Raw genomic sequence first — 22,292 nt, forward strand, 5'->3', positions numbered from 1 at the left:
TTACAAGGAATCCCTGAAAAGTAGTTTGTACAGCCAAAGGCAAACGCAACAGTAGGCAAATTGTCCATTGTACTATTATTTTCATTCTTTTCTATTCTACATCCTGTGTTATTTTAAAGATTGGCATTCTGTTGATGCGAAGCAGATGTTTTCCTCTGCTTGACCAAGTTTTTATTTCAATTTATGGTCATCACATTGTGGAAGACAGACTGAAGGAAAATGGTGATGGACAATTCGCATACCATTTATTTTGCTGTTGGGTGTACAAAGTTTTGGAGATATCAGACTTGATACACAGGATAATACCTGAACATAAATATCCGACGGGTTCTCCTGTAGAAATTCCATCTCGTTCTGGAGTGATTGAATACATACGTGAAGTGTACATCACTGAATTATCTTTATGAATATTGCTTACAATAAGCCCGCGTGTGCAAATTCTGTTCATACACGAGATCATTATTGCTCTACGGTGTGTATGGGGAATTTCGTACGGTGAAATATGGCCGAAAGCATGATTTTATGCCTCAATTGTAATATCGACACACTAACAAATGGTTAGCCAGAAATGGTTACAATCTACACCAACCTTAATCTTTCACGGACAACGCAATGTTAGGCGATCCATCATAATTCCAAGTTCATTTTCCATCTTCCGTCGTCGTGACAAGAATGCATCTCCTACGTGTATATGTGGTAATTTCCATTTGCTGAATTAATCTTTTAAGTACTTGCAACTTTTATGAACACCCTGTACAATCTAGCAATAACGAAAAACTTGACATTTTCTTGTCGTTCCTGAGCAATAAAATCCTACCAAATATACTTAATACAATTATTTCACCAAAACGAATCAATAAATAAATACCATCAGTAACTAAAGTAGAAAGATTTTGACAAAAGTAGGTATTTCAACCTATAATCTTTGCTGCATCATAAGGTGCACTTTAAATTATTATTATTATTGGGATATATTTCTTTCGTGAAATTAGTGTCTACTTTAAAATACAGCCATGAAAGTTGCAACTTCCATCTCTAACCTATAATGCAGTTAACAAGTAAAAAGACGCATAATTGGTAATGTACTTGTCTTAAATGAGCTAATTCTTTTGGCTAAATATGTCCAAGTATCCTTTTTTAAGTCCCACTCCCACATAAATACGCACAGACCCTAAAATTTGTCAATTATGTACAAATATGTTTATTTCAGTGGCATTAAAGTACATAAACTGCTAATGGTGCATTTTTTGGTGAATCAAAAATACATCGCGGAAATGCATCAAATAGTATTTTGTCAGCTGCTGTTCCATTTCATTCATTAAAATGCATTATTCTTGGCTTGATGTAGTTCAATTTGTGTGTAGCAACATTTTGAAATTGCGTATGTGTGCTGTTGGTTGAGATGGTGTTTGGGAGGAGGAGGGGTGGGGGTTAAGTGGCCGAAGTAGTCACTTTTGTCTGTAACTGTACATGAGCTTATTGTGTACTTCCTAATGTATACCCTGAGGATTAGGGTTGAAAATTGCATACCAATCATGGGCACTTGCAGGTATCACCCTTAATATCTCTTTGTTCGTTCTTACCTCCCTTTTGGTAGATTTGAAAAATATATTTTTGTTATTTAGCTTCTTTCTGTGACACTTTTGACTAATTGCGACGATGAGAATGAGTAACGATATGATGAAATTGATGATACACTCACTTTGTTACGTACAGTCAGGTGCATTAGAAACGGACGTCTGTTTTTTTTTTCCAGCATATTTTCACGGAATGGAATTCAATTGCCTTTGTCAGTGAATTATGCGTGAATTGTTGGCTCCGGGAATTGTGCGTGAATTCCACGTGAATGTTTCTCCATACACGTGAAAAATTGCAACTTTTATTAATCCAAATCCCATTGTTATACATATTTATTTATAAAAGCCATGGGACAAGTTTTTCAGTTTGTTTTTATTTTCATCAAGAAAGAAAAACAAAGCTGCGTACAAAATATAACAAATTATCTCAATCCATTTGCTTTGTTAGTGTCATTTGCAGAGCAATCTGTGTGGCAGACGGACGATTATTGCAAGATACGATATCTTGAAGCTGATTATGTAAATTTGAGTTTCAAATTCTGGTACAATTAACAAATTTTCGTAGATTAGTATATCCAGTAACATTTGGGACTTGTTTGTAGATGTACTTCGAGTCTGAGTATGTGAAATGGAACTCCACACCTTAAATGAAATATTTTAAATATAGGGCGAGGCAGTCAAACGGGAAGATTTAAAAAATTCACAAAAAATTAGATAGAGCAAGTATTAGTTATTTTTTGAACATGAATGTACTGTACACGAGTTGAAATTACTAGTGTACCTGAAAAATGTTCATTTTTTGAATATTGTTGTCAGTAAGATGACGTCCTTGGTTTTGCACACATTCTCGGAGTCTCAGAGCCGGACCTCGTGGCCGAGTGGTTAGCACATCGCGCTGCAACGCCAAGGGTCCCGGGTTCGAATCCCGCTCGGGCTTGGTTGTTTGTGAATGTCCATCAATTTCATCACTCATCCTCATCTTCGCAAATTAACCAAGAGGCACAAAACGCGAAGTAAAATAAACTAAATCAATCAATCAATCAATCGGAGTGTCAGAGTAAATCCGCCCATGACGTTGCGTAGCATCTCCAACAGAATGTTGTGGCTCTCTTGCCGAATTCGCTCCTTCAAATCATCCCTGGTTCTTGGAGAGTTGTCCTTGAATACTTTGGATTTGAGGTAACCCCAAAGGAAAAAGTCAGGAGCCGGCAAGTCTGGTGAACGGGCAGGCCACGGAATATCGCCGGATCTGCTGATGAGACGACCAGGAAACGAGTCTAAGCACATCCATAGACACACTGGCAGTATGGCTAGTTGCACCATCTTGCTGGAAGCAAGGAGCACGCGGGGGTAACCGAAACTCTCCACGGAGAGCGAAACTATTATAGTTTTTGTAATACGTCTTTACGGCAATGTGTGCAACACAAAGGACGCCATCTTACTGACACCATAATGAACATTTTTCAGGTACACTAGTAATTTCAACTCGTGTACAGTACATTCATGTCCAAAAAATAACTAATACTTGCTCCATTTTTTGTGATTTTTTTTTAATGTTCCCGTGACTACCTCACCCTATACTGTACATAGGTATATTGTTGCGTTCACTGGTATCATGAGCATTCTATGCAGGGATTGGAACTCTTGAACGCTGAAGGGGCCTGATGAAAGAGCATAAGTACGTTTTACGGCCCGCCTACAATCTCCCAACTTAGCCCAAGCAGAGTGTGGAAGGAATCAAGGGATGTTCATGATGCATCTTACCTCTCGGCTAGGCGACTAGTAGGCGGACGTCAGGTGACATATCTCTCTGAGTCCTGGGTTCGCTGGACCCACAGTCTTCCGTTTCTATGGCAGGTCGATGATGTGTGGTTCTAGCTACTGGTTTCCACACACAGAAAACTAAATGCATCATATCGATTGATGCACTAAAGTGTGTTTTATGGCTTCTTCAAAGACTCAGATTCACATTTTATGCAGTTGGGTGCATTTTTGTATGTCAAGAAAGAAACCTCAAATTGCATAATTTGATTCAAGTGAAGATTTATTTCAGTCGAGATGCACTTCAATGCATCAGTTGATGTTCCTTGATGCACCAGAATGCATCTTTTTGGGATGATGCGCTTAAACGTTTGGTCTGACCTACAGAGTTTATGTAGCTCAGACGAAACGTTTAAGTGCATCATCGAAAAAGCTGCATTCTGGTGATGCATCAAAACGCAACAACTGATGCATTGAAGTGCATCTCGACTGTAATAAGTCCTCACTTGAATCAAATTATGCACTTCGGTGTTTCTTTCACCACATACAAAAATGCAACCAAATGCATCAAATGTGAATCTGATTCTTTGAAGAAGCCATAAAACACACTTTAGTGCATCAATCGATGCATTCTGGTGCATCAATCGATATGATGCATTTAGTTCTCAGAGTGCAATCCGGGTTGCATCTGGTCGATGTGACTGAGTCGGCAAGCAGTACTAGCCAAGTTGACTGTAGGCAGGTACGGCCGACATGCTTAGTAACGTAGCGGTTGCCCTCAGTCAAACGGCGACTCTCGAGCCTAAAGCTACTCTCGGAGTATTGATTGTTGTCGCTCGCCGCTGGCTACACGTTACTCACTGGATGATGAATGACTGACTCTAGAATTGTGGAAGTTACCCCTTATAACCTACCATAGGGCGTTCCTCAGATACCCGACTCAGCCTTCCGGGTTCGTCTTTGTCGACGTCCATGCACCCGGTAGTGTTTTGTGGAATGCTGCGTCTCCTGCCGTCACCTGCTTCCGCTATTGCTGGAATGTATGATTGTGTCGCTGAAAACCTGGAATTATATTTGAATTTTATCTTTGTTCTAGAGTTTGCCACCCTGTTTGTTCACTTACGTTGAAGACGTATTTTCAGTTTCCATGAAACTATCTTCCATTCCTCTGTGAAACATGTTTCTGAAGCGTGGCATCGAATGGATATTTCGTTGTGTATTGCAATAATTGTGCAGCCTCTGTTAGGTACTCAAGTCTCCTGCACTGATATCACTTGAAGCATAAACGTTGTAAGAAACCCGTTTTCTGCGGTATTGAACTTCGTCCACTGTAAGATTTTACAAATATTTAAATTACCATTTATTTCACACAAGAAAATTCCAGGAATTAATAAATGGGCCAAATGACATTACTTTTACCCCAGAAGTGCAATTTTTGGGAGAAAGAGGTATAATTGATTCGTTGAGTCGTAAGTCGCAGATTTGTGACTGAAGACATAAGTTGTGGGTTGCGACCGCTAGGTGTCGTGGAGTAACTACAGTAAAACCTCGTTAATCCCGACTGATGGGGGGGATAAGTTGACCGGTTTAACGAAAGTCCGGATTAACTGAAATAACCTAAAAGAACAGTAGAAAGTGCATTAAAGCTCCGTTTATAGCAACAAAACACGTTTATTATGGTGTATTTAAAGGGCATAGGCCTAAATACACTATACAGTACAGTACAAAGTCTGCAGGAAACAGAATTTCATCAGTGGTTGACTGCCTTTTGTTTGAGAAGTCCTCTTGTTGACTTCTAGCTAAGCGAAGTCCGGCTTATCTCGGTCCGGATTAACGAGGTATTACTGTAATTTGTTTAGTCGAGTTTGTTTTCGTTTTAAGTCCACTTTATGTACAGATAGGTTAAGCGGGACTGGGCCTACAGTTTAAAGTGCGACCACTGTGGAGTGTGCCTCCACCGGGTATCGAATCCTCTGGACTCATTGATTGCAATGTGACTACATTATCACTACGCCACCAGGGAGGCCAAAAATGTGTTTAGGACTAGCGTTTATTTTGGCGAAATGAAAAAGTGCCATTCAGAGGCATATTCTTGGTTAGGAACACAGGCAGACATTTGCTTTTCGATCAAAATTGAACAAATTTGCTTGTAAATAACGGCGCAATTGACTTCAGCCATGAGTATCACCAAAGGAATCTCACCAGTTCAATCTTTCTAATCTGTGTGCACAAGAGGGATGTCAAAATTCTAGTAATTAAGGATAGTAAAAACACTAAGGCACTAGCGTTTATCAAATTCTTTGTGTTTTTATTCCTATTCCCAGCACATGCTGTATATATTTTCGCCCAAGGATCAATCAAGTTTTTGCGAGGTTTTCAGTATGTGTAATCCATATTTTTTATTGGTTGTGTTAGTATTTGTAATTGTCGAAATGTTATTTCGACCATGTGGTTATTAGAAACAAGACACGAGAGGGCACCCCGGCCAATAGAAAAGATAAACTATAATTAGTCCCACCTTTTACCCCGATTATGGATTTTTCATGTGTAATAAATGCGACCGCACCCCCGCAAAATATTATTTCCCCTCCTTTCATCCGCCTTCCAACTTTTTTTAGCTAGTGGCATTCAATTAATCCAATTTTCCTTTATGAAAGGGCAAGGTTCAGCCTGAGGCTCTTCTATCACCTAACCCCGATGGATACATATACATACTAGATACATTCTACATACTAAATGTTTGTACAATAAGAAACAAAGGAGAGAGAGAGAAACATAAAGAAGATACAAAAAGAACAAATACAAAATTGAGAACAAAGGCTCGTCTACACACTAAAAAAAATGACAAAAGATTGAAAACAAATACACAAGGGATACACAAATTAATTGACGCAATTGTGCTTGGTTTGCTATAGTGTTAAGATTAACACAAATTAATATTATGTGTAAAAACATATAAATGTTCTTAATATACGAGAAAGGACAAAATATCGTCAAGGGTTAGCAACATATAAGGGGGGAAAGTAAAGAAGCAAAACAAAAATACTTGTTTTTAGGTAGTTGGTTCAGAAGTGAGAGCTATTATTCGTGACTGCTGGAACACAGATATTGTTCATTTGACAATAGAGTTTTTGCTTTGTCTTTGAGGTGTTGCGATTAACGTCATGGAAGGAGGAAGTTCATTCCACTCTCTTGCAGCTGAATATGTGAATGACGATTCGATAAGCACTAGTGTGTGCTTTGGATGAATAAAACAACACAGATGTAATTTTCGGCGTCTGGCCATGTTCGACATTTTGTTTGCGTTTAGGGTTGGGAGGATATGGTCGTATTTTCTTATATGGTACACGAAACGGATCTCCTTACGCTGATCCCTAAGATTTTGATGTAGTAAATTTACCTAATTGAAACAGTTTGTGCTAGAAGTGTCCAACTAGTATAATTTCTATTGCTTGTTAGCTTTTGTAATTATAACGTATGCGTTATTGTTTTTACACCTGTATTTTGATTCTAATCTGTTCTTCCTCTTCTTTCAGGCAAATCGACATGTTGGCGACTTGTTTGAAGACCTTCGAGATGGACACAACCTCATCTCTTTGCTGGAGGTTCTCTCTGGGGAGCATCTGGTAAGTTTAGTTCCAGCTTTCGTTCTAGCTATGCACTAGTGTGTTGCAGGAAGAGTATTTCGATCGAGCACCAAATAGTTCGCACAGACAACGCTAGATAGCGTACGGAATCGAGAGCCTCTTTGATCGAGCGAATAACGCCCGAACAGGCGAAACGATCGTATAAGCTCGAAGTCCGGTAGTTGACGTATAATCATAATTTGTCTGCGGTAATGGGTCCTCAAATATGGATCGTGAAGTGAACGACGCAGTGAAATTTGAAGTTTGAGTGAAGATAGTCACTATCTCAATGTTTGAATGTGGGTTAGTCTATTTTACGAATACAGTGATATATGAAAATGAAACCGATGAGTGTGGGCTGAAACTGCCAGGACCGATATTTGCAGATATGTGTCTACGATTACACTGGGGAACAAAATAAAGATTTTATTTTGCGGCATAAAGTTTAATAACAGTTTCAGCACACAAAACAGCTGTGATTGCCAATTGTATGATTGGTTCAGTTGAATTGACTCCAGTTATAAAAATAAACACACCATGGAAAATGTAGGAGGTAAAATTACTCTACGCTTTTCTCGGTAATATCAAAATTTGATAATGGTCTGAAATTCCTATTAAGAAACTTATTTATTTATTTGTAAATTGTTGCTAGGTAACTTATGAAGCATTGCTAAGCAATATATCGGACACTCAACAAAGCTTAAGGAAGAATACCAAAACATAAAAATGGTTTTAGAAAAAAATTGAATATGCTGAACATAAGTGACTCATGTGTGTGTGGATTTGAAGATGGTGAAATTTTTACTAGGACAACAAAGTGGGTACACAAAGTATCCCTGTTTCCTATGTTTGTGGGATACTCGTGCTAGAGAAAAGCATTGGACGATAAAAGTTTGGCCCCTAAGGGAAAATATTAGTGGGAAAAGCTAATATCATTCATGAACCGCTGATAGATAGGGACAAAATCATCCTTCCGCCACTGCATATTAAACTTGGGTTGATAAAACAGTTTGTCAAGGCCTTAGATACAAGTGTTGATTGTTTCAAATATATATGCCACACTTTTCCAGGACTAAGTATAGAAATATTGAAGGCAGGAATCTTTGAGAGACCACAAATTCGTACACTTAGAAATTATGCCAATTTTACAACTTACATGTCTTACATCGAATCTGAGGCCTGGCTGAGCTTTGTGTCCGTCGTCAAAAACTTTTTGGGGAATCACAGAGCAGAAAAGTACCCCGATATAGTTGGAAATATGTTGAAAAATTTTGAGAAATTGGGAGCTAATATGAGTGTGAAGATACATTTTCTACATAGCCACATTGACAGATTCCCTGAGAACCTTGGTGATTTTAGTGAAGAATGGGGAGAAAGGTTCCATCAGGATATAAGGATAATGGAAGAAAGGTACCAGGGACGGTGGGATTGCCACATGATGGCCGACTACTGTTGGAGCTTACAGAGGGATTGTCTTAAAAAGCAATACAGCAGGAAATCGTATAGAAAACGTTTCACATAGTTTGTTACTTCATTGTGTACATATTTTCTTAATTATTATAATCATAGGCCTATATAAATTTATTTTTATAATAATGATTGTAATCACAAAAATAAATATTAAATTGTTGTTGGAAGTTCATTTATATGTATGTCTTATGTTTCCGCCATTTTGGTTTAGTGCATTTATTTCATAAATTAGAGCCAATTCAGGAAATATATTATCATATCATTATTCAGCAGCATGAAATTGCCCTAAATTAGCTCTCAAACACTGTGCCGCAATTTCAGTGTTCCCCAGTGTTATTGCCACACTTGTAGCTGGTGACAAAGTATGCTTCATACGGATTTTTTAAAATAATTAATAAAACAGGGTGTCCAATAGTCTGAAAAACGAATAAATCCTCTAAAAATCGTGGAATTTATTTTTTTCTGGAACCGTCATGGAGAAATAGACTACAGTAAGTGGCTATAGAAATTTTGGCTTGTTTGGTCGATATTAGAATTAATACAGATTTTATTACTAAATTTAATTAAAATTGTGCATTATTTGTGCTATAATGGTTATATTTTTAATATAGAATTCATTGTTAACCATAAGTCTGTCCTGCCGTTATCACTTTCACGTGTGAACTGAATATGGCTAAAAAATTGGTTAAGTGTCATGTTAGCTAAACTTTAGTGACCTGCTACATCTGAATTGTCCTAATGACTTTAGTCTGGAAAATTTTAGTTCTTGGTCTGGAAAAGTCATGGATTTTACGGAATTCTTTATAGTTACCAAATAATTTAGTAAGAATTATCAAGTTTGAGTGGCAACACCAGAAATATTTTAGAAGGTAGGGTTAATCCAAAAATTCCTTCGGAAGTGGATACAGAACATTGTATGGTAATGTTGACCCCTCATTAACATAGACACCGTCAATATCCTGTTATGCATCTTGGAGGTTTTTCAAAAAGGCATGACCTCATATTTGTTTGCTTCAATGTTCTTTCCGTGTATACAATCATGGAACTCCTCTCCGAACATACCGTCCACCGGTGATCGAATACTTCTAGGAACATATTCCCGTACAGTAATGTTCTATATTCCTGCCTCTCGTTCGCGGAAATCTGCATCATAATCTTACACCAGACCACACAGTTTAGTCACCAGTTGTGTTCCTGTTCACATGCGCTGATCTCATAATTCGTGATTCAGTTTCCAGATTTGTATTCGTCAGTACCACGGCTGGGTGAAACTTCAGTTTTATCATCCATCAACGAAATGGAGGTACGAGTCTTATGATCATCCCTAGCTATGTTTCTTTTAATATTGGTTCTCCTTGCTGTAGGTCCCGGTTTCGAGTAGTGGCCTGGGCATTCCTTTTGCGAATATTTCTCCATTATTTTTATCTAATATTCATTTTCTGTAAGGGGGGGACCGACCCCCCAAAGTAAGTCCTCCTCCGCCCGCATACATTCGAGGATATGTGCTTAAGTCCTGGTGCCTTTTAAATAAACCAGAACGTGAGTTGTTTGTATCGGTTCCCCCGCCTCGGTAGCTCAGTCGTTAGGGCGTCTGACAACCATGCGAGAGACCCGGGTTCGATCCCCGGCGGGGGAGAACCGGGATTTTTTCCACCTGTTCAAACAGTTCCGGCGCCCAACCAGCTTCGTATAAAGTATGTATCTGGAGGAAACTCTGGGGGGAGGGGTGAGGTAAAGGCGGCTAGGGGCATGGTGCTGATCAGATCACCCCCATCTTTGGCAGTGATCAAGAAAGTGTGGGGCCCCAAATCCACCCCCTGTACGCCTTCATGGCGTGGTGCAAAGCACAGGGGAGCATTTTACTTTTCTCCCACCTTTTTCATATTTATTTATTATTTATAATATACACACAAACAAAACATAGGAAGGAATTTTCCGATGTGGTTTTTCAATTTGTACATCAATTCCATGCCCAAGTACAGTGTGTTTCAAAAGTCGCGCAGCCTAAAATTTGAAAATTTATATCATGAAAACCGTAAGAGATATTTAACACCGGGTTTTCTGCATTATATTATAAAGCCTCATCCATTGAGATATTGTTCAATACTTAACATTATCACTTTACTCCATACAGAAAATCAGAAAAATTAATAACTTGCGGAAGGCAGCGTTACATTTTTTCCAGAAATGCACTCTCGAGTGAGAAAAAGATATAAGAATTATTATCCATAATTAGACAGCTGACGACTGATGCCATATCAATCTGTTATTTGCGATCAATATTGATCATGTGCAGCATTTGATGGATTTATCACTAGCGATTTTATGGATTGAGTTAAAAGTGCCGTTTTTGGCACATAACTCCGTAGCTGGCAACACTGGCAGGTCGAAATTTTATCAACAGACGCACGCAACATGTGCTTAAATATTGGCCATACATTTACGTGAAAAATAAAAAAAAAAATCATGATTTTGCCAGTTTAGGGAATGACGCCATCAATAACAATAATCTCAAAAATTTTCAAACACCACATCTTCACAACTGAAAGGAATACATGTTCGGAATCTTTATTCTATCTACAATGACCTTATAAAATTGTAAAACTTTACTCATCCTTCCAGTATGAATAATAGTGTTATGCACAGACAAACAAAAGTATTGAAATCTCCCAAAAACAAAAATCTCTCCCTACAAAAAGAAAACCGTTAGCAGCGCTCGTTTCACTGACCGCACATTATCTTGGAAACCTAAAGAATAGAGTTACCCTGTTGCCGCAAAGTGTCAGGACTGCTCGGCTGTGAAATAGGGGGTGGTTTAGGAGCCCTATACATAATACAGAGCTGATAGAAGTAGTACCTAGAACAGGCTTTGTGCGTGAGTTTGTCTTAATATAGTGAGATTATAATAAAGATAAGTGTCTACAGATTGTTATCGTAATTACGCGTCTATTTGAATTTAGTGGTATTTTAGTGCTTGGTTATCCATTTATTGACAAATATTCTGGGGTCAAGAACAGTTGTTTGACGTAATTACGTATGGGGTGTTTTGATGTGGGTGTATGTTAGGAGGGGATGAAGTGTTGTGGAAACGTTGGGTAGGTTGGGATGCGATTTGGCATGCCAGGACGCTCTGCACTCGCGCTGGATTCCAGAACTTGGACTAGGCAAAAGTTTTTCCATTTCTGGTTCGTAGTTAAGTGCTAATGGTGACTTAATTCCCCTTGTATGTTGTTTTTCGATTTATAAGTAAAGATTAATCTTTTTCTTGGCGGTTAGAAAGAAGTACCAGAAAACGGAGAATACCAATTTAAATACAATGCGTTCGTTTTGCCTCTGGGCCGAGATAGCGCGTGACATGGCGCAGATGCCGGCATTTTCGTTCCGTAACGTCTCTTATTTACGCGCATATCTTTAGCATGTGGGCAATTATACGAGGGATATTTCTTTTTTCAACCTCCGATAGGGCATGAAATCATAACCACAGTGAATAGCGAAATGCGTTTATTGACAAAAGATACGTACACGTATAATCTACTTTTCAACGTAATTACCAAGAAAATTCAGACATTTATCGTACCGATGCATCAGCTTTCCAATACCCTCTGCAAGGAAAGGTGCCGCATGTTTGTTGAGTCAGGTCTGCCGAAGCTCCACAATGATGTGGAAGCACCGTCCTCCCAATCACTTCTTCATCGCCGGGAAAAGGCGGGAATTCACACGGCACGAGGTCTGGGATGTAGGGAGGGTGATCAAACACTTCCCAGTGGATTCGTTGAAGAAGGTCTCAGCAACATGCGGTCAGGCATTCTCATGAAGCAAGAAAATGCCTCCTCTGCCTGTAGAAATCTTATCACACTACGCATCTAGCACTTGGCGGGAGAGTCGCTTGTAGCAGACATCTCTACGCGTCCGTCGCTCAGCTTCAACTGAAGCGTTGGCCTTGGCAGTGGTGGTGGTAGTGGCAGGGGAGACGCCAATCACGCTGCGGGACGCCCCGCTTCCTAGAGCTTTATGGGCCCCCTGGCGGCACCATCGGAGGTTGAAAAAAAAAGTACCCTCGTATTTATATTGCATAAAAAGTACTAACCTGCGTTACTATAAGAGATGTTCAAAGTTGTTCACACGCTATCGCAATGGTAGGCAACTTAACATTTTGCCGAATCCTCACTTCCACGTAGCACACCGAAGCTTTTGCGCTTGGATAATCAATCCTTTGTAGGGTTGTGATGTCGTATGGAGACACGCGCTGCACCAGATTCGCCCAGATGTAAGATTTGAAAGTTTACACAATCGCAGACAATTATTTTGGAACACATTACAACAAGAATAAAATTTGCAAACTGAATAGAATCAACGAATCATTTCATGAGACATTGGATGTGACTGATCCCTTGAAATTATGTGAATGACTTATTTACATGATTACATATTATTTGTTGTAGCTTTGTGGGGTATAAATCAATACGCATTCGAATCCAAGTTAAAACTGAATAGATTGAGGCTGGTTTTATATGTTGTTCACTTAAGGATTTTCTCATTCTTGCACACACTGCCATATGATTTCGTGCAAAAGCGATATACGTATATCATTTGTGTACTAAATTGTGTATCCCACTGCCATCTGTTGTCATCCGAATTTCATTAATTGTTACAGTGTTTGAATGTTGATGAAACTTTCGTGTTAGGAGATATTGTACGGAACTATAAATTTAAAGAAACATATTACGATGAAAAATGAAATGAAAAATTGAATTATGCAGGCCTTATATATAGAACGCTGTCGTCTTGTAATCAAAGGGTCCCGGGTTCGAACACTTTAGAAAGATAGCTTCACGGTAGTTCGAACATCAATTTGAACTGTAGGTACAGTCCCGACTAACCAATCTGAGCATAATGTACTTAAAACAATATTTTTTGCAAACTTGATTTCTGCTTCAGAAGGTTTTGCCTAGTGGTGGGGGCCATCTTGATCAACCTGCCATCTGGCGGACTTGTTCTCATTGATAAAGTTTTGTACAGCCAATAGCCTCGAGTCCTGATAACATCATCTACCTTGAGCCAAGGTGAATTAGTACAGGTGGGACTGTTAATAATAATGAACGAGTGCGAAGATGTGACGTCATCTGGAGGAGTTTTTACATTCTGAAGAACAATAGGATTATAGGTGTAACAGTTTGACGAAATTAATTCCCAGCACATGGGCTAATTTACAATAGGACTTAATTGAAGCAAGAACACTTATACTTTGCTTTATATATTTATTTATTAAATATGTAAGAACCTGCGTGAAACAAAAGTTTCTGATCACAAAGAAAAATGTTCTACGGACTGATCTGTCTATATATTCCACCTTGAACCTGAGCAATAAACACTTCGATTTTTGATTCGTGGCAGCTTTACAGTTTCCTTGTTGTAAAGACACTTGTGATAAAAGTGGGCGTTCTTTCCAAGTCTCAGGTGGGGCAAGGAATAAAGTGTTTGCTTAAAGATGATGCAATTATGTTGACCTTAGGAGAGTCTTGTTTTTTTCTGTAGCGTCATATGTACTTATTTCGAGAGGGAAAAAGACTAACATGTCACTACATGACATAGTGGCGTGATTCTTACCTTTCCCAATGTGTACTGTTGATAAGTCTCTCTCGTTCCTTTTAGGAAATGGCCGTAAAAGGAGAAACGGGTTCTTTCGTAAGGAAATCTCAGGTTTCGGTAAAAGTGGTAAATATAGGAGGGGAATATGGGTAATTTGTCAATTAATGTAGGGTAGCACAATCACAACGTTAAGTTTGAAATCCCGTTGGCCCTATGGCGAACAAGCATAACAAGCATAAGCTTTAAACTTACGTTTCTCAGTTATCGAAGCGCAGAAAGTTATATGCGCGTTATGACTTTGTGCAGAACTTCTTCCAAAAAGAACATGACTCTTTGATTTATTGATTTGGTGTTTTAAATCCACTTTATGCACAGTAAGGCTAATCGGGACTGGACCTACAGTTTAAAGTGGAATCCGAACCACTACGTGCCTCCACCGGGTATCCAACCCGGAACCCCTTGATTAAACATGACTCTTGTTGGACACTTAGGAAAATGAGAAAGTTAAGGGAAGAAGTAGATGCCAAAATGAGGAGCATTAAATACTCCTGTACGGATGACTATGGAGGGGGGAAATTTGAAGAAACCTGGCGTACAATCACAGATAGGCGGGATGATGGGAGGCAATTCGTAGCAAAGATAAAAACTGAATTATACGGAATGGGGCTGGGGCGGATTTGGGACGAGGAAGTAGAGGGGAGAATCTAAATACAGATGCTAGGGGCCATACTTGACAGACTGGAAGACATTGACAAACAGTCAATTTTTGCGGAACACTGCGAAAAAATGACGTTAACATCAGCAGAAATAGTGGATACGGATCGAGAATGTAGGAGGAACTACATGGATTTGTGTGGGGCAAAGAATGGCGAGGATGTATACACATGAAACTCGACTTGGAGGACAGGAGAGTAGAATGCCCGCCCGCTATGCGGTGAAGACGAGACGAAATTTCACATTCTTCTCCAGTGCAAAGAAGCAGGGGAGGCAAGACAAAAATATATCGGGGAAATAAATGAAGCTAACATTCAGAATATAATGATATAATACAATAAAGTGGGGGAGGCGCAAGTAAGGAATCTAGGAACTTTCCTACCCTATGTCTGGGCGAAGCAAAGAAGCTCAGTGGGTATAGCGAAAATATGTGAAAGGGGACTACCAAATAAAGAAATCTAAGAGAAGTATCTGGAAATCACTTAGCTACGAGTTTAGTGAAATACTGTAATGAAATAGTGCAAGTCTAGTGAACGTACGGGAAATGAAAGACGGTGTTTGTGATCTCTCAAGTGAGAGGAAGGCCTCCCCGATGGTGCAGTGGTAGCGTCGTCGCCGTGTATGTAAGTGGTCACGGGTTCGATATCCGGTGGAGGCACACACTGGTTCGGATCCCACTTTAAACTGAAGGACGAGTCCCAACCAGCCTTACTGTGCAAGGGCGCCCGCAGGGAGGGGCCAGACGGGTCACTTGCTCCCCTCTGAGATTTCTGAAAAGAGAATGCAATTCGAATGGTGAAATTGTTTTCTGTAACTTACAGGCCATAAGTTACAGCAACCACTATTATTATTATAAGGGACGTCGGGGGAATATGAGCATAGTTAAGGTTTTTAATTAAAAAAAATAAAATCCGTATTTGTTACAGTTTTAAACGCTTCTCCGTTTCATTGCTCAGCTTGTTTTGTTCATTGACCCAAAACAGACAAAGAAGAAACACACAGTTTCTTGTAAAAACAATAATTTACAAAATAGCTCATATTACCCCAGACACGGGGTAATATGGGCAAATGCAAATAAAGCTGGATATATCAAGAATTTTTTGTATATTTTTCTTATGCACCTGGTAGTTATTACAGTGAAATACAAAACTTTAACACAAAATGCCATTTTCCATCATTTGGAATGCTTCAAACAAATATAGTAAAAAGAAAAAGGTTCAGGAATTCACCTATTACTTAAGGCACTAATACAAATTAAACACTTTGCATGTAGAGCAAAAGATCTAAATATGGGCCCCCCTTTTTATGTTGTCATTTTCGGAGAAAAAAAATTAATATATCAAGCACTTGCCTATAAAATGCATATCTATGAAATATATTCTTAAATGTAATAGCATGCTAAAGTATAGAAGGTCTCAATTTTTTTTTTTAAAAAAGCAATTTCCAAAAATGGTAAAATGATGTATTTCAAAATTGTGGCCTAAATATGGGCTACTAGTGGCAATATAACAAAAACCAATTAAAATTTAAAAAAAGTCATTTATCGCTAAAAGATTATAAAATTCATATTTATGAATAATCTGTTGTTTGGAAACCCACGCGGAATGGGAAAACCCGAAATTAAGAAAAACATCCAAATATTTGTTGAAAATGTGATCTCAACATTAGACCTCATATAGCCCATATTTAGACCATCACGCTATTTTTCTTCAATTTATGTTCGCTCTCTGTGGTATATATTTCACAAACAAATCATGGTATTATAAAAACTCCACATTTGTTTTATGTACCGCTAATATCATAACCTATACAAAGCAGATGAGAATTCAGAAAACGCAGAGTTAAAACATACCTGCAAAAAGTTTTCGGAGGTCGCAATTCTATAACAGCGTCCAAGGCCGAAACTAACCACCACTTTCTCTTGCGAATTGGCGCCGCAACCTTTGTCCTTGACAGATAACCAGTTCCCATAGCCTCTGCCAGGCTGCAGCACCCGCGAGGGCTGATAACTCCAAAACCCATATTTAAACCTTCGCCCATATTTAGACCTTCTCCTCTACATGTAACCTTTTGTCACATCATAAACTAAATCCCCACAAACACAGTACGTCTCTGTCGCTTACCATCCCTAAAAAAAAAAAGCCAGTTTTCATTTAGAAAGGACACTCCTTATTTCATATTAACTCAGCCCTTGAGACATCTTGCTATGATGCTAACACCTCACATATTTATTTCACCTCATAGACCTGTTACATAACATAAACTCCCTTCTCTCCCCAAAAAAGCATCTTTCACTTGTCTCACGCCCCAAAAATTAGAAAAATTATAATTTGCAGTTTTCACATTCGAGCTTTCACTGTAATTCTCACACCTTACCTCTTTTACTCTACACAATCACAATCCACCACAAAAGGATTGTCTCAATCATCACCACCTAAAAAAAAATCATTTGCAGTCTTCACATACAAAGGTGACTCAATCTTCCACAATGTTTACACAGAGCTCATGTAACCATTCGCTGCAATTCTCACACCGCAACAATTTTTCTCCATTGAAGTCATCGCTGTACTTTCCTCCGCAAACAGGACACATACTGCGGAGGAAATAAGTGGAGAGGGCAACTGCCTCCCCCGCCCCGCCCTAATCGACGCCGCTGATTAGATGTACAGTAAAACAGATCCACCATATTAGACAGTAATAAAATACCTCTTATGCATGGGCACGATTAATTCAACGTTTTAAGAAATACACGTGTAATGAGAAACGTTGTCTGGACAAATTGCCGCTGCCGTCACAATTTTTATAGTATTAACGGCCACTATATACAGGGTGACTCATATTGTATCTACCAGCATCAGTTGGCAACCCTGTCGGAACGCAGGTGCTCATGCGCAGAAGTATCCCATGCTTAGGCAGTTGCAAATCTCGCAATCAGTCTTACATGACACGTTCGCCTGTTCAGACTCAATGGTGCAAAGACATTTCCGCATGAGTTTCGGTAGTAATGCATATGTTTCACTCTTCCGAAAGATTTGCCAAAGTTACAACTGCGAATTGTTGGTGCCTTCGAAACCGTTGACAACGACTTGCTGTCTCGTGCAAAGCAAGTACTGGATTATGATTTGGACTTTTTCCACGTTACACGTTGTTCCCATGTTGAATCTTTATAATGTGAGTAAAACTTCCAGAGTTCTTCTTTATATTGAGGCCTTGTCTGATTTTCTACCATAATTGTAACTTGATAATAACTGTGTAAAGTTTTACCATTCATTTTGAATTGCCCTGTATATTGCAAGCAATCAGGATTGGAACAACAGTAGATCAAAATAAGTCCAGTAAACAATGGAAGCTCAAATATCGGTTGCATTGTTTAAATTGAAATCCCCCCCCACACACACACACTTTTTTTTATCACATTAGTGGTCTGTTGGAAGCCTAGAATCCTTTGATGTTCTGAATGTAAGGAAAAAGTTGTCTTGGCTCTCTCTACAGAAACTTTTGTTTCACCACATTTAACGCATGTCAGATGTCTTGTGTACGAGGTGATACTGTCTACTTTTTTTATAATTTTGTCCAATTTTCAATATTTCACTCTTCTAATCAGATGTGTTTATCTTTGACTATCATTTATGGCTGTTTTGGTCTCGCATATTATCTCGGGCACCTCGCTAAGTAAATAAAATCATAGAGAGTTTGTTGAAAGTGTCCTGGTTGATTCATCATTGCTAACTCAATTCATGTTATTCGAAACTTATATTTATTTTTCAAAAATCTTACTGGTTCTTTTGTTTCATTCCAGCCCAGGGAAAGAGGTCGCATGCGATTCCATATGCTGCAAAATGTACAGATTGCCTTGGATTTCCTACGCTATCGAAAGGTAAGGGTAGTTTTTAATTTAATTTAATATACAGGGTGGTGCAAAAGTAGGTTGACAGTTCACAGTTGACATATGCCAAGTAGGTTTAGCGTTGCCATTTATTGCAGCCGTGATATTATGTTAATCCATGGATGTAATGTCTGGGGATTGTGGGGACCACTCAATGTAAAATAATAATAAAAAAAATATATACTAAGACTGTCAACCTATTTTTACAACACCCTGTATATCAGCAATTTTTAATTTGATAAGTCCTAATAATCCCTCACATTGCCCTGGCGGTAGTACTATAGTTCATATATTGCATAATCAAGGAGTTAATTAAGTAATGGATTAAGGCAGTCAAGCTTGACGGGGACAATATAATTCTTTTGTATCTTATCAGTGGGCTGCGGAAGTTTATGGAATTATATATTTTTAAGTTGTTTACTTATAAGAAACTATACATCATCGTCCATCATTGTTAGCTGCTTCAGTTAGTAATAAAGGATGTTTCAATAAAACAGGAGCTTTTTAAACAACAAAGAGGCACCTTTTTATGTTACAGACATTACACACACAATACTTACGACCTTACACACCCTTCACGATGTTCACACTCAAACAGCCTGAATTGAATAACCGTGACACGTTCCAACATCTCAATAGGAATTGTGTTTATTTCCACATGGATGTTATTTTTGAGCTCCACAATGATCTGTGGCAGACTTCAAGCACTTCGCTTCTTAGGTGTCCCAAACAGGAAGTAATCGGAACAGTTAAATGACGTGGCTTAACGGCGCCATCTATTAACAACCATCACTATTTTTGAACCCAATATGGCCTATCTAAGGTTTGCGATTGTTTCTAGTGGTCTACAAAGTCGGAAAGGTAAAACTAATTGCAAGGTTCAAAAGATGGAACATTTCTGGACGTTTTTACTGAAAATTAGAGCCAATTCCAAATAATAACGTGGGTGCAGGAAATATTTTATTAAAAAGTTACGTTTATGTACCCAATATAGCTTAGTCATATATTTTGTTCCTTTACATCAAAATATGCAACAGAAATTGTAAAGAAAGTACAACTAAGTTGTTTTAATAGGTAGATAAGTATATTGATACACTTACTTTTTATTTACATAATGACGTGTGAGATTTGTACAAAGAAATTACATGTTTACAAATCAGTAAATGGGGAGTGACATGTCACAATTTGTTACCAGAATACCATGGATTACACATCGCAGTCTGGGCAAATGAAAGGTCCTTTATCATCCTTAGTGAGTTCCACACAGTACGTGAACATAAGAGTAACAAATGTCACATTTGCGCATGTCTTTCACGATATGTTTCTATGTAGGCCATATTGAGTACACCTTAGTGTTCTTTTTCCCTTCGTTATAGCCTAAACAGCACTTTAGATTTAAAGTCTAAACTAAGTACATTATTTAAAAAAAATACAAAGCCAAAGCTATCATAATAATACGTGCTAGAGATATAGACACCTATCACTTGGAAGATGTAGTAAGTAATAACATGATTATGCAATATTAGATCCGTAGAACATAATCACGAGGTTCAGCTATTTCGCTTCTTTGTCTTCAAGTTACTGCACTATAGGTACAGCCAACAGGTTCAATCATGCCATTCGAACAGTCTAATTGACATACTAACGTCATCTGTTGAAATAACCATGCAACTACTTGGAAACAGCAAATAGGCCATATTGGGTACTAGGCCACATTGGGTTCGGGTACCTACCGGTAGTCCAGTTTGCAATCCATTCCACCAATCCCAAGTTTCGAAAACAGTGTATTTTTCTTGAACAAATGACAGTCAGTAAGTCCTGTTGGCATGAACGGAATATATGTTCACCTTATTTATTTACTTTGTATATTGAACTGCATATTCCAGATATTTGCATAAAAAAATACACGCGCGCGATGAGAGTAAGTGACAGAAAGAAAGAGGAAGGAACAAAGAAAACGAGGCAGAGGAAACTGATAAAAGACGAGAGCGATTAGTACAAATAGAAAAGAATATAGCTATATTATTAGATGGAACAGAAGTAGATTATATTGTTCAGTATTATGCAGTCTTCCACACATTCATTCTCTTTCAATCAAATCTTTTATAAATACTCTTCTTTCATATTGAACGAGAATAATAGTTTGTAAATAGAAAAGTAATATTTCATTACTTGAATAGGTTAACTGTAACACTAATTTTTGATCATCCTAAGACTTGGTTTCAGCTGGTAGTTAGGCGTTTTATTTAATTTAGTAACTTCCACAGTTACTGTTACTTCTACACCACCTCCTTTAAAAAGTGAGATAAGATACGTTAATTCTTATGTATACAGAAATGACTGCCATCTATCTTAAGCCAAATAACCTTGATCTTTGTACAATGTAAATAAGTTATTCGTATTTGCTGATAACTAGAGATCCCATTACGTACGAATTATAAATAGAGTATGATTTAACAGCACTGAAGCGTGACAAAGACAAAGTAAGAACTTGAAAATATGTGATAACACTCTTAAGCCTTGCTTCCATGTTAATAAAACATTAAAATACTGACCAAGGCAGAATATCAAAATATGTGTTAAAACTTTAGGAAATGGCAGATGCACCTTAAGTTCTGATATGATTATGAGTTGAGAGGACGAAGGAAATTCGTACAGCCACAAATTCAGCACAGCATATTAATGGGAAGCGCTGAATGTTTTTTCTTGTGTGGTGAAAAGAATATGCGTTTCCTTTCTTTCATGGGGAAGACCATATACTGGCTTCAGCTGAAAGACAATAAGTTACTAATTTAAAAGGGTGAAGAGGGTTTCTAGTTCCTGCACTATAAGCTCGTCTTTTGATCATTAATAAAAATCTATATTTAAACGTATAAATTTATTATAATGTAATACATTTAAATTAATTACAAGAGTTTATACTAACATTTGTGCACAAATATGCCCTCTAGTTTCAACAATTTGCTTTCAGTGGAGGAAAGCATAACTGGAATTACATAATTGTGTCAATTTATCTATTAACTTGGCAACAAGCAGGTGTTATTTACGCTGTAAACGTTTAATTCGCCTTTTAAATCAATATTTATTACTTTCTGAGCGCTCCTGTGAGTAATATCAAAGAAATAACTGTTATTACAGTTTTTACATTTTAGTTCCTATAAAATCGTTTTAATTTTCAAACATACGGGCGCTTTGAAGTGAATATAGTCACCTGTACCGCAATATACTTCCATGATATTCTAGTTCAGTTGAGCGAAAGGGTACAGTGGGATGCAAAAGTATTGCTCGGCAAATTGCCCATGGTTATTTTCATTATTTTCTCTCTTGCGTCCTACGTGTTTTTAAGGGTGTCAGCAGCGTGTTTAGTTTTATCTCAATTATTGAAGCTCTCACTGTGCAAAAGAAGGAGAATTAACAATAAAGATGGTGATGCACAATTTGATTGATATTACTTATGCATGCTACTATACATCTTTGCCTTTGGAGTTTCGTAACACTAATGTTCGTGTCAAAATGACATGATTAATAAATCGAGGAGAAATCTATGTTCTCATCTTGTAGTTAGTCTTTCATAGCCCTCCTTCCTCACACATAATACGTAAACATCACGTTGCATCACATGTTGAAGACGCAAAACTCCCTGAAGGTGAAAACTCCCTTTTTGTTATC

The 22,292-nt window shown here is 38.1% G+C and overlaps 1 protein-coding gene across 36 annotated transcripts in view; it reads left to right on the top strand.

The window, feature by feature from the left end:
- shot (dystonin-like protein short stop) overlaps positions 1-22,292 on the top strand; it is an 888,743-nt gene that overhangs the window by 539,016 nt on the left and 327,435 nt on the right. For all 36 annotated transcript variants that reach the window (XM_083113147.1, XM_083113158.1, XM_083113144.1 and 33 more), the window contains 2 exons: positions 6,875-6,964; positions 18,537-18,614. In XM_083113147.1, the coding sequence (XP_082969273.1) occupies positions 6,875-6,964; positions 18,537-18,614 (168 nt within the window). The remainder of the gene's footprint in view (positions 1-6,874; positions 6,965-18,536; positions 18,615-22,292) is intronic.

The sequence above is a fragment of the Lepisma saccharinum genome, chromosome 27 (assembly GCF_977018435.1).
Source record: "Lepisma saccharinum chromosome 27, izLepSacc3.1, whole genome shotgun sequence".
NCBI classification, from domain to species: Eukaryota; Metazoa; Arthropoda; class Insecta; order Zygentoma; family Lepismatidae; genus Lepisma; species Lepisma saccharinum.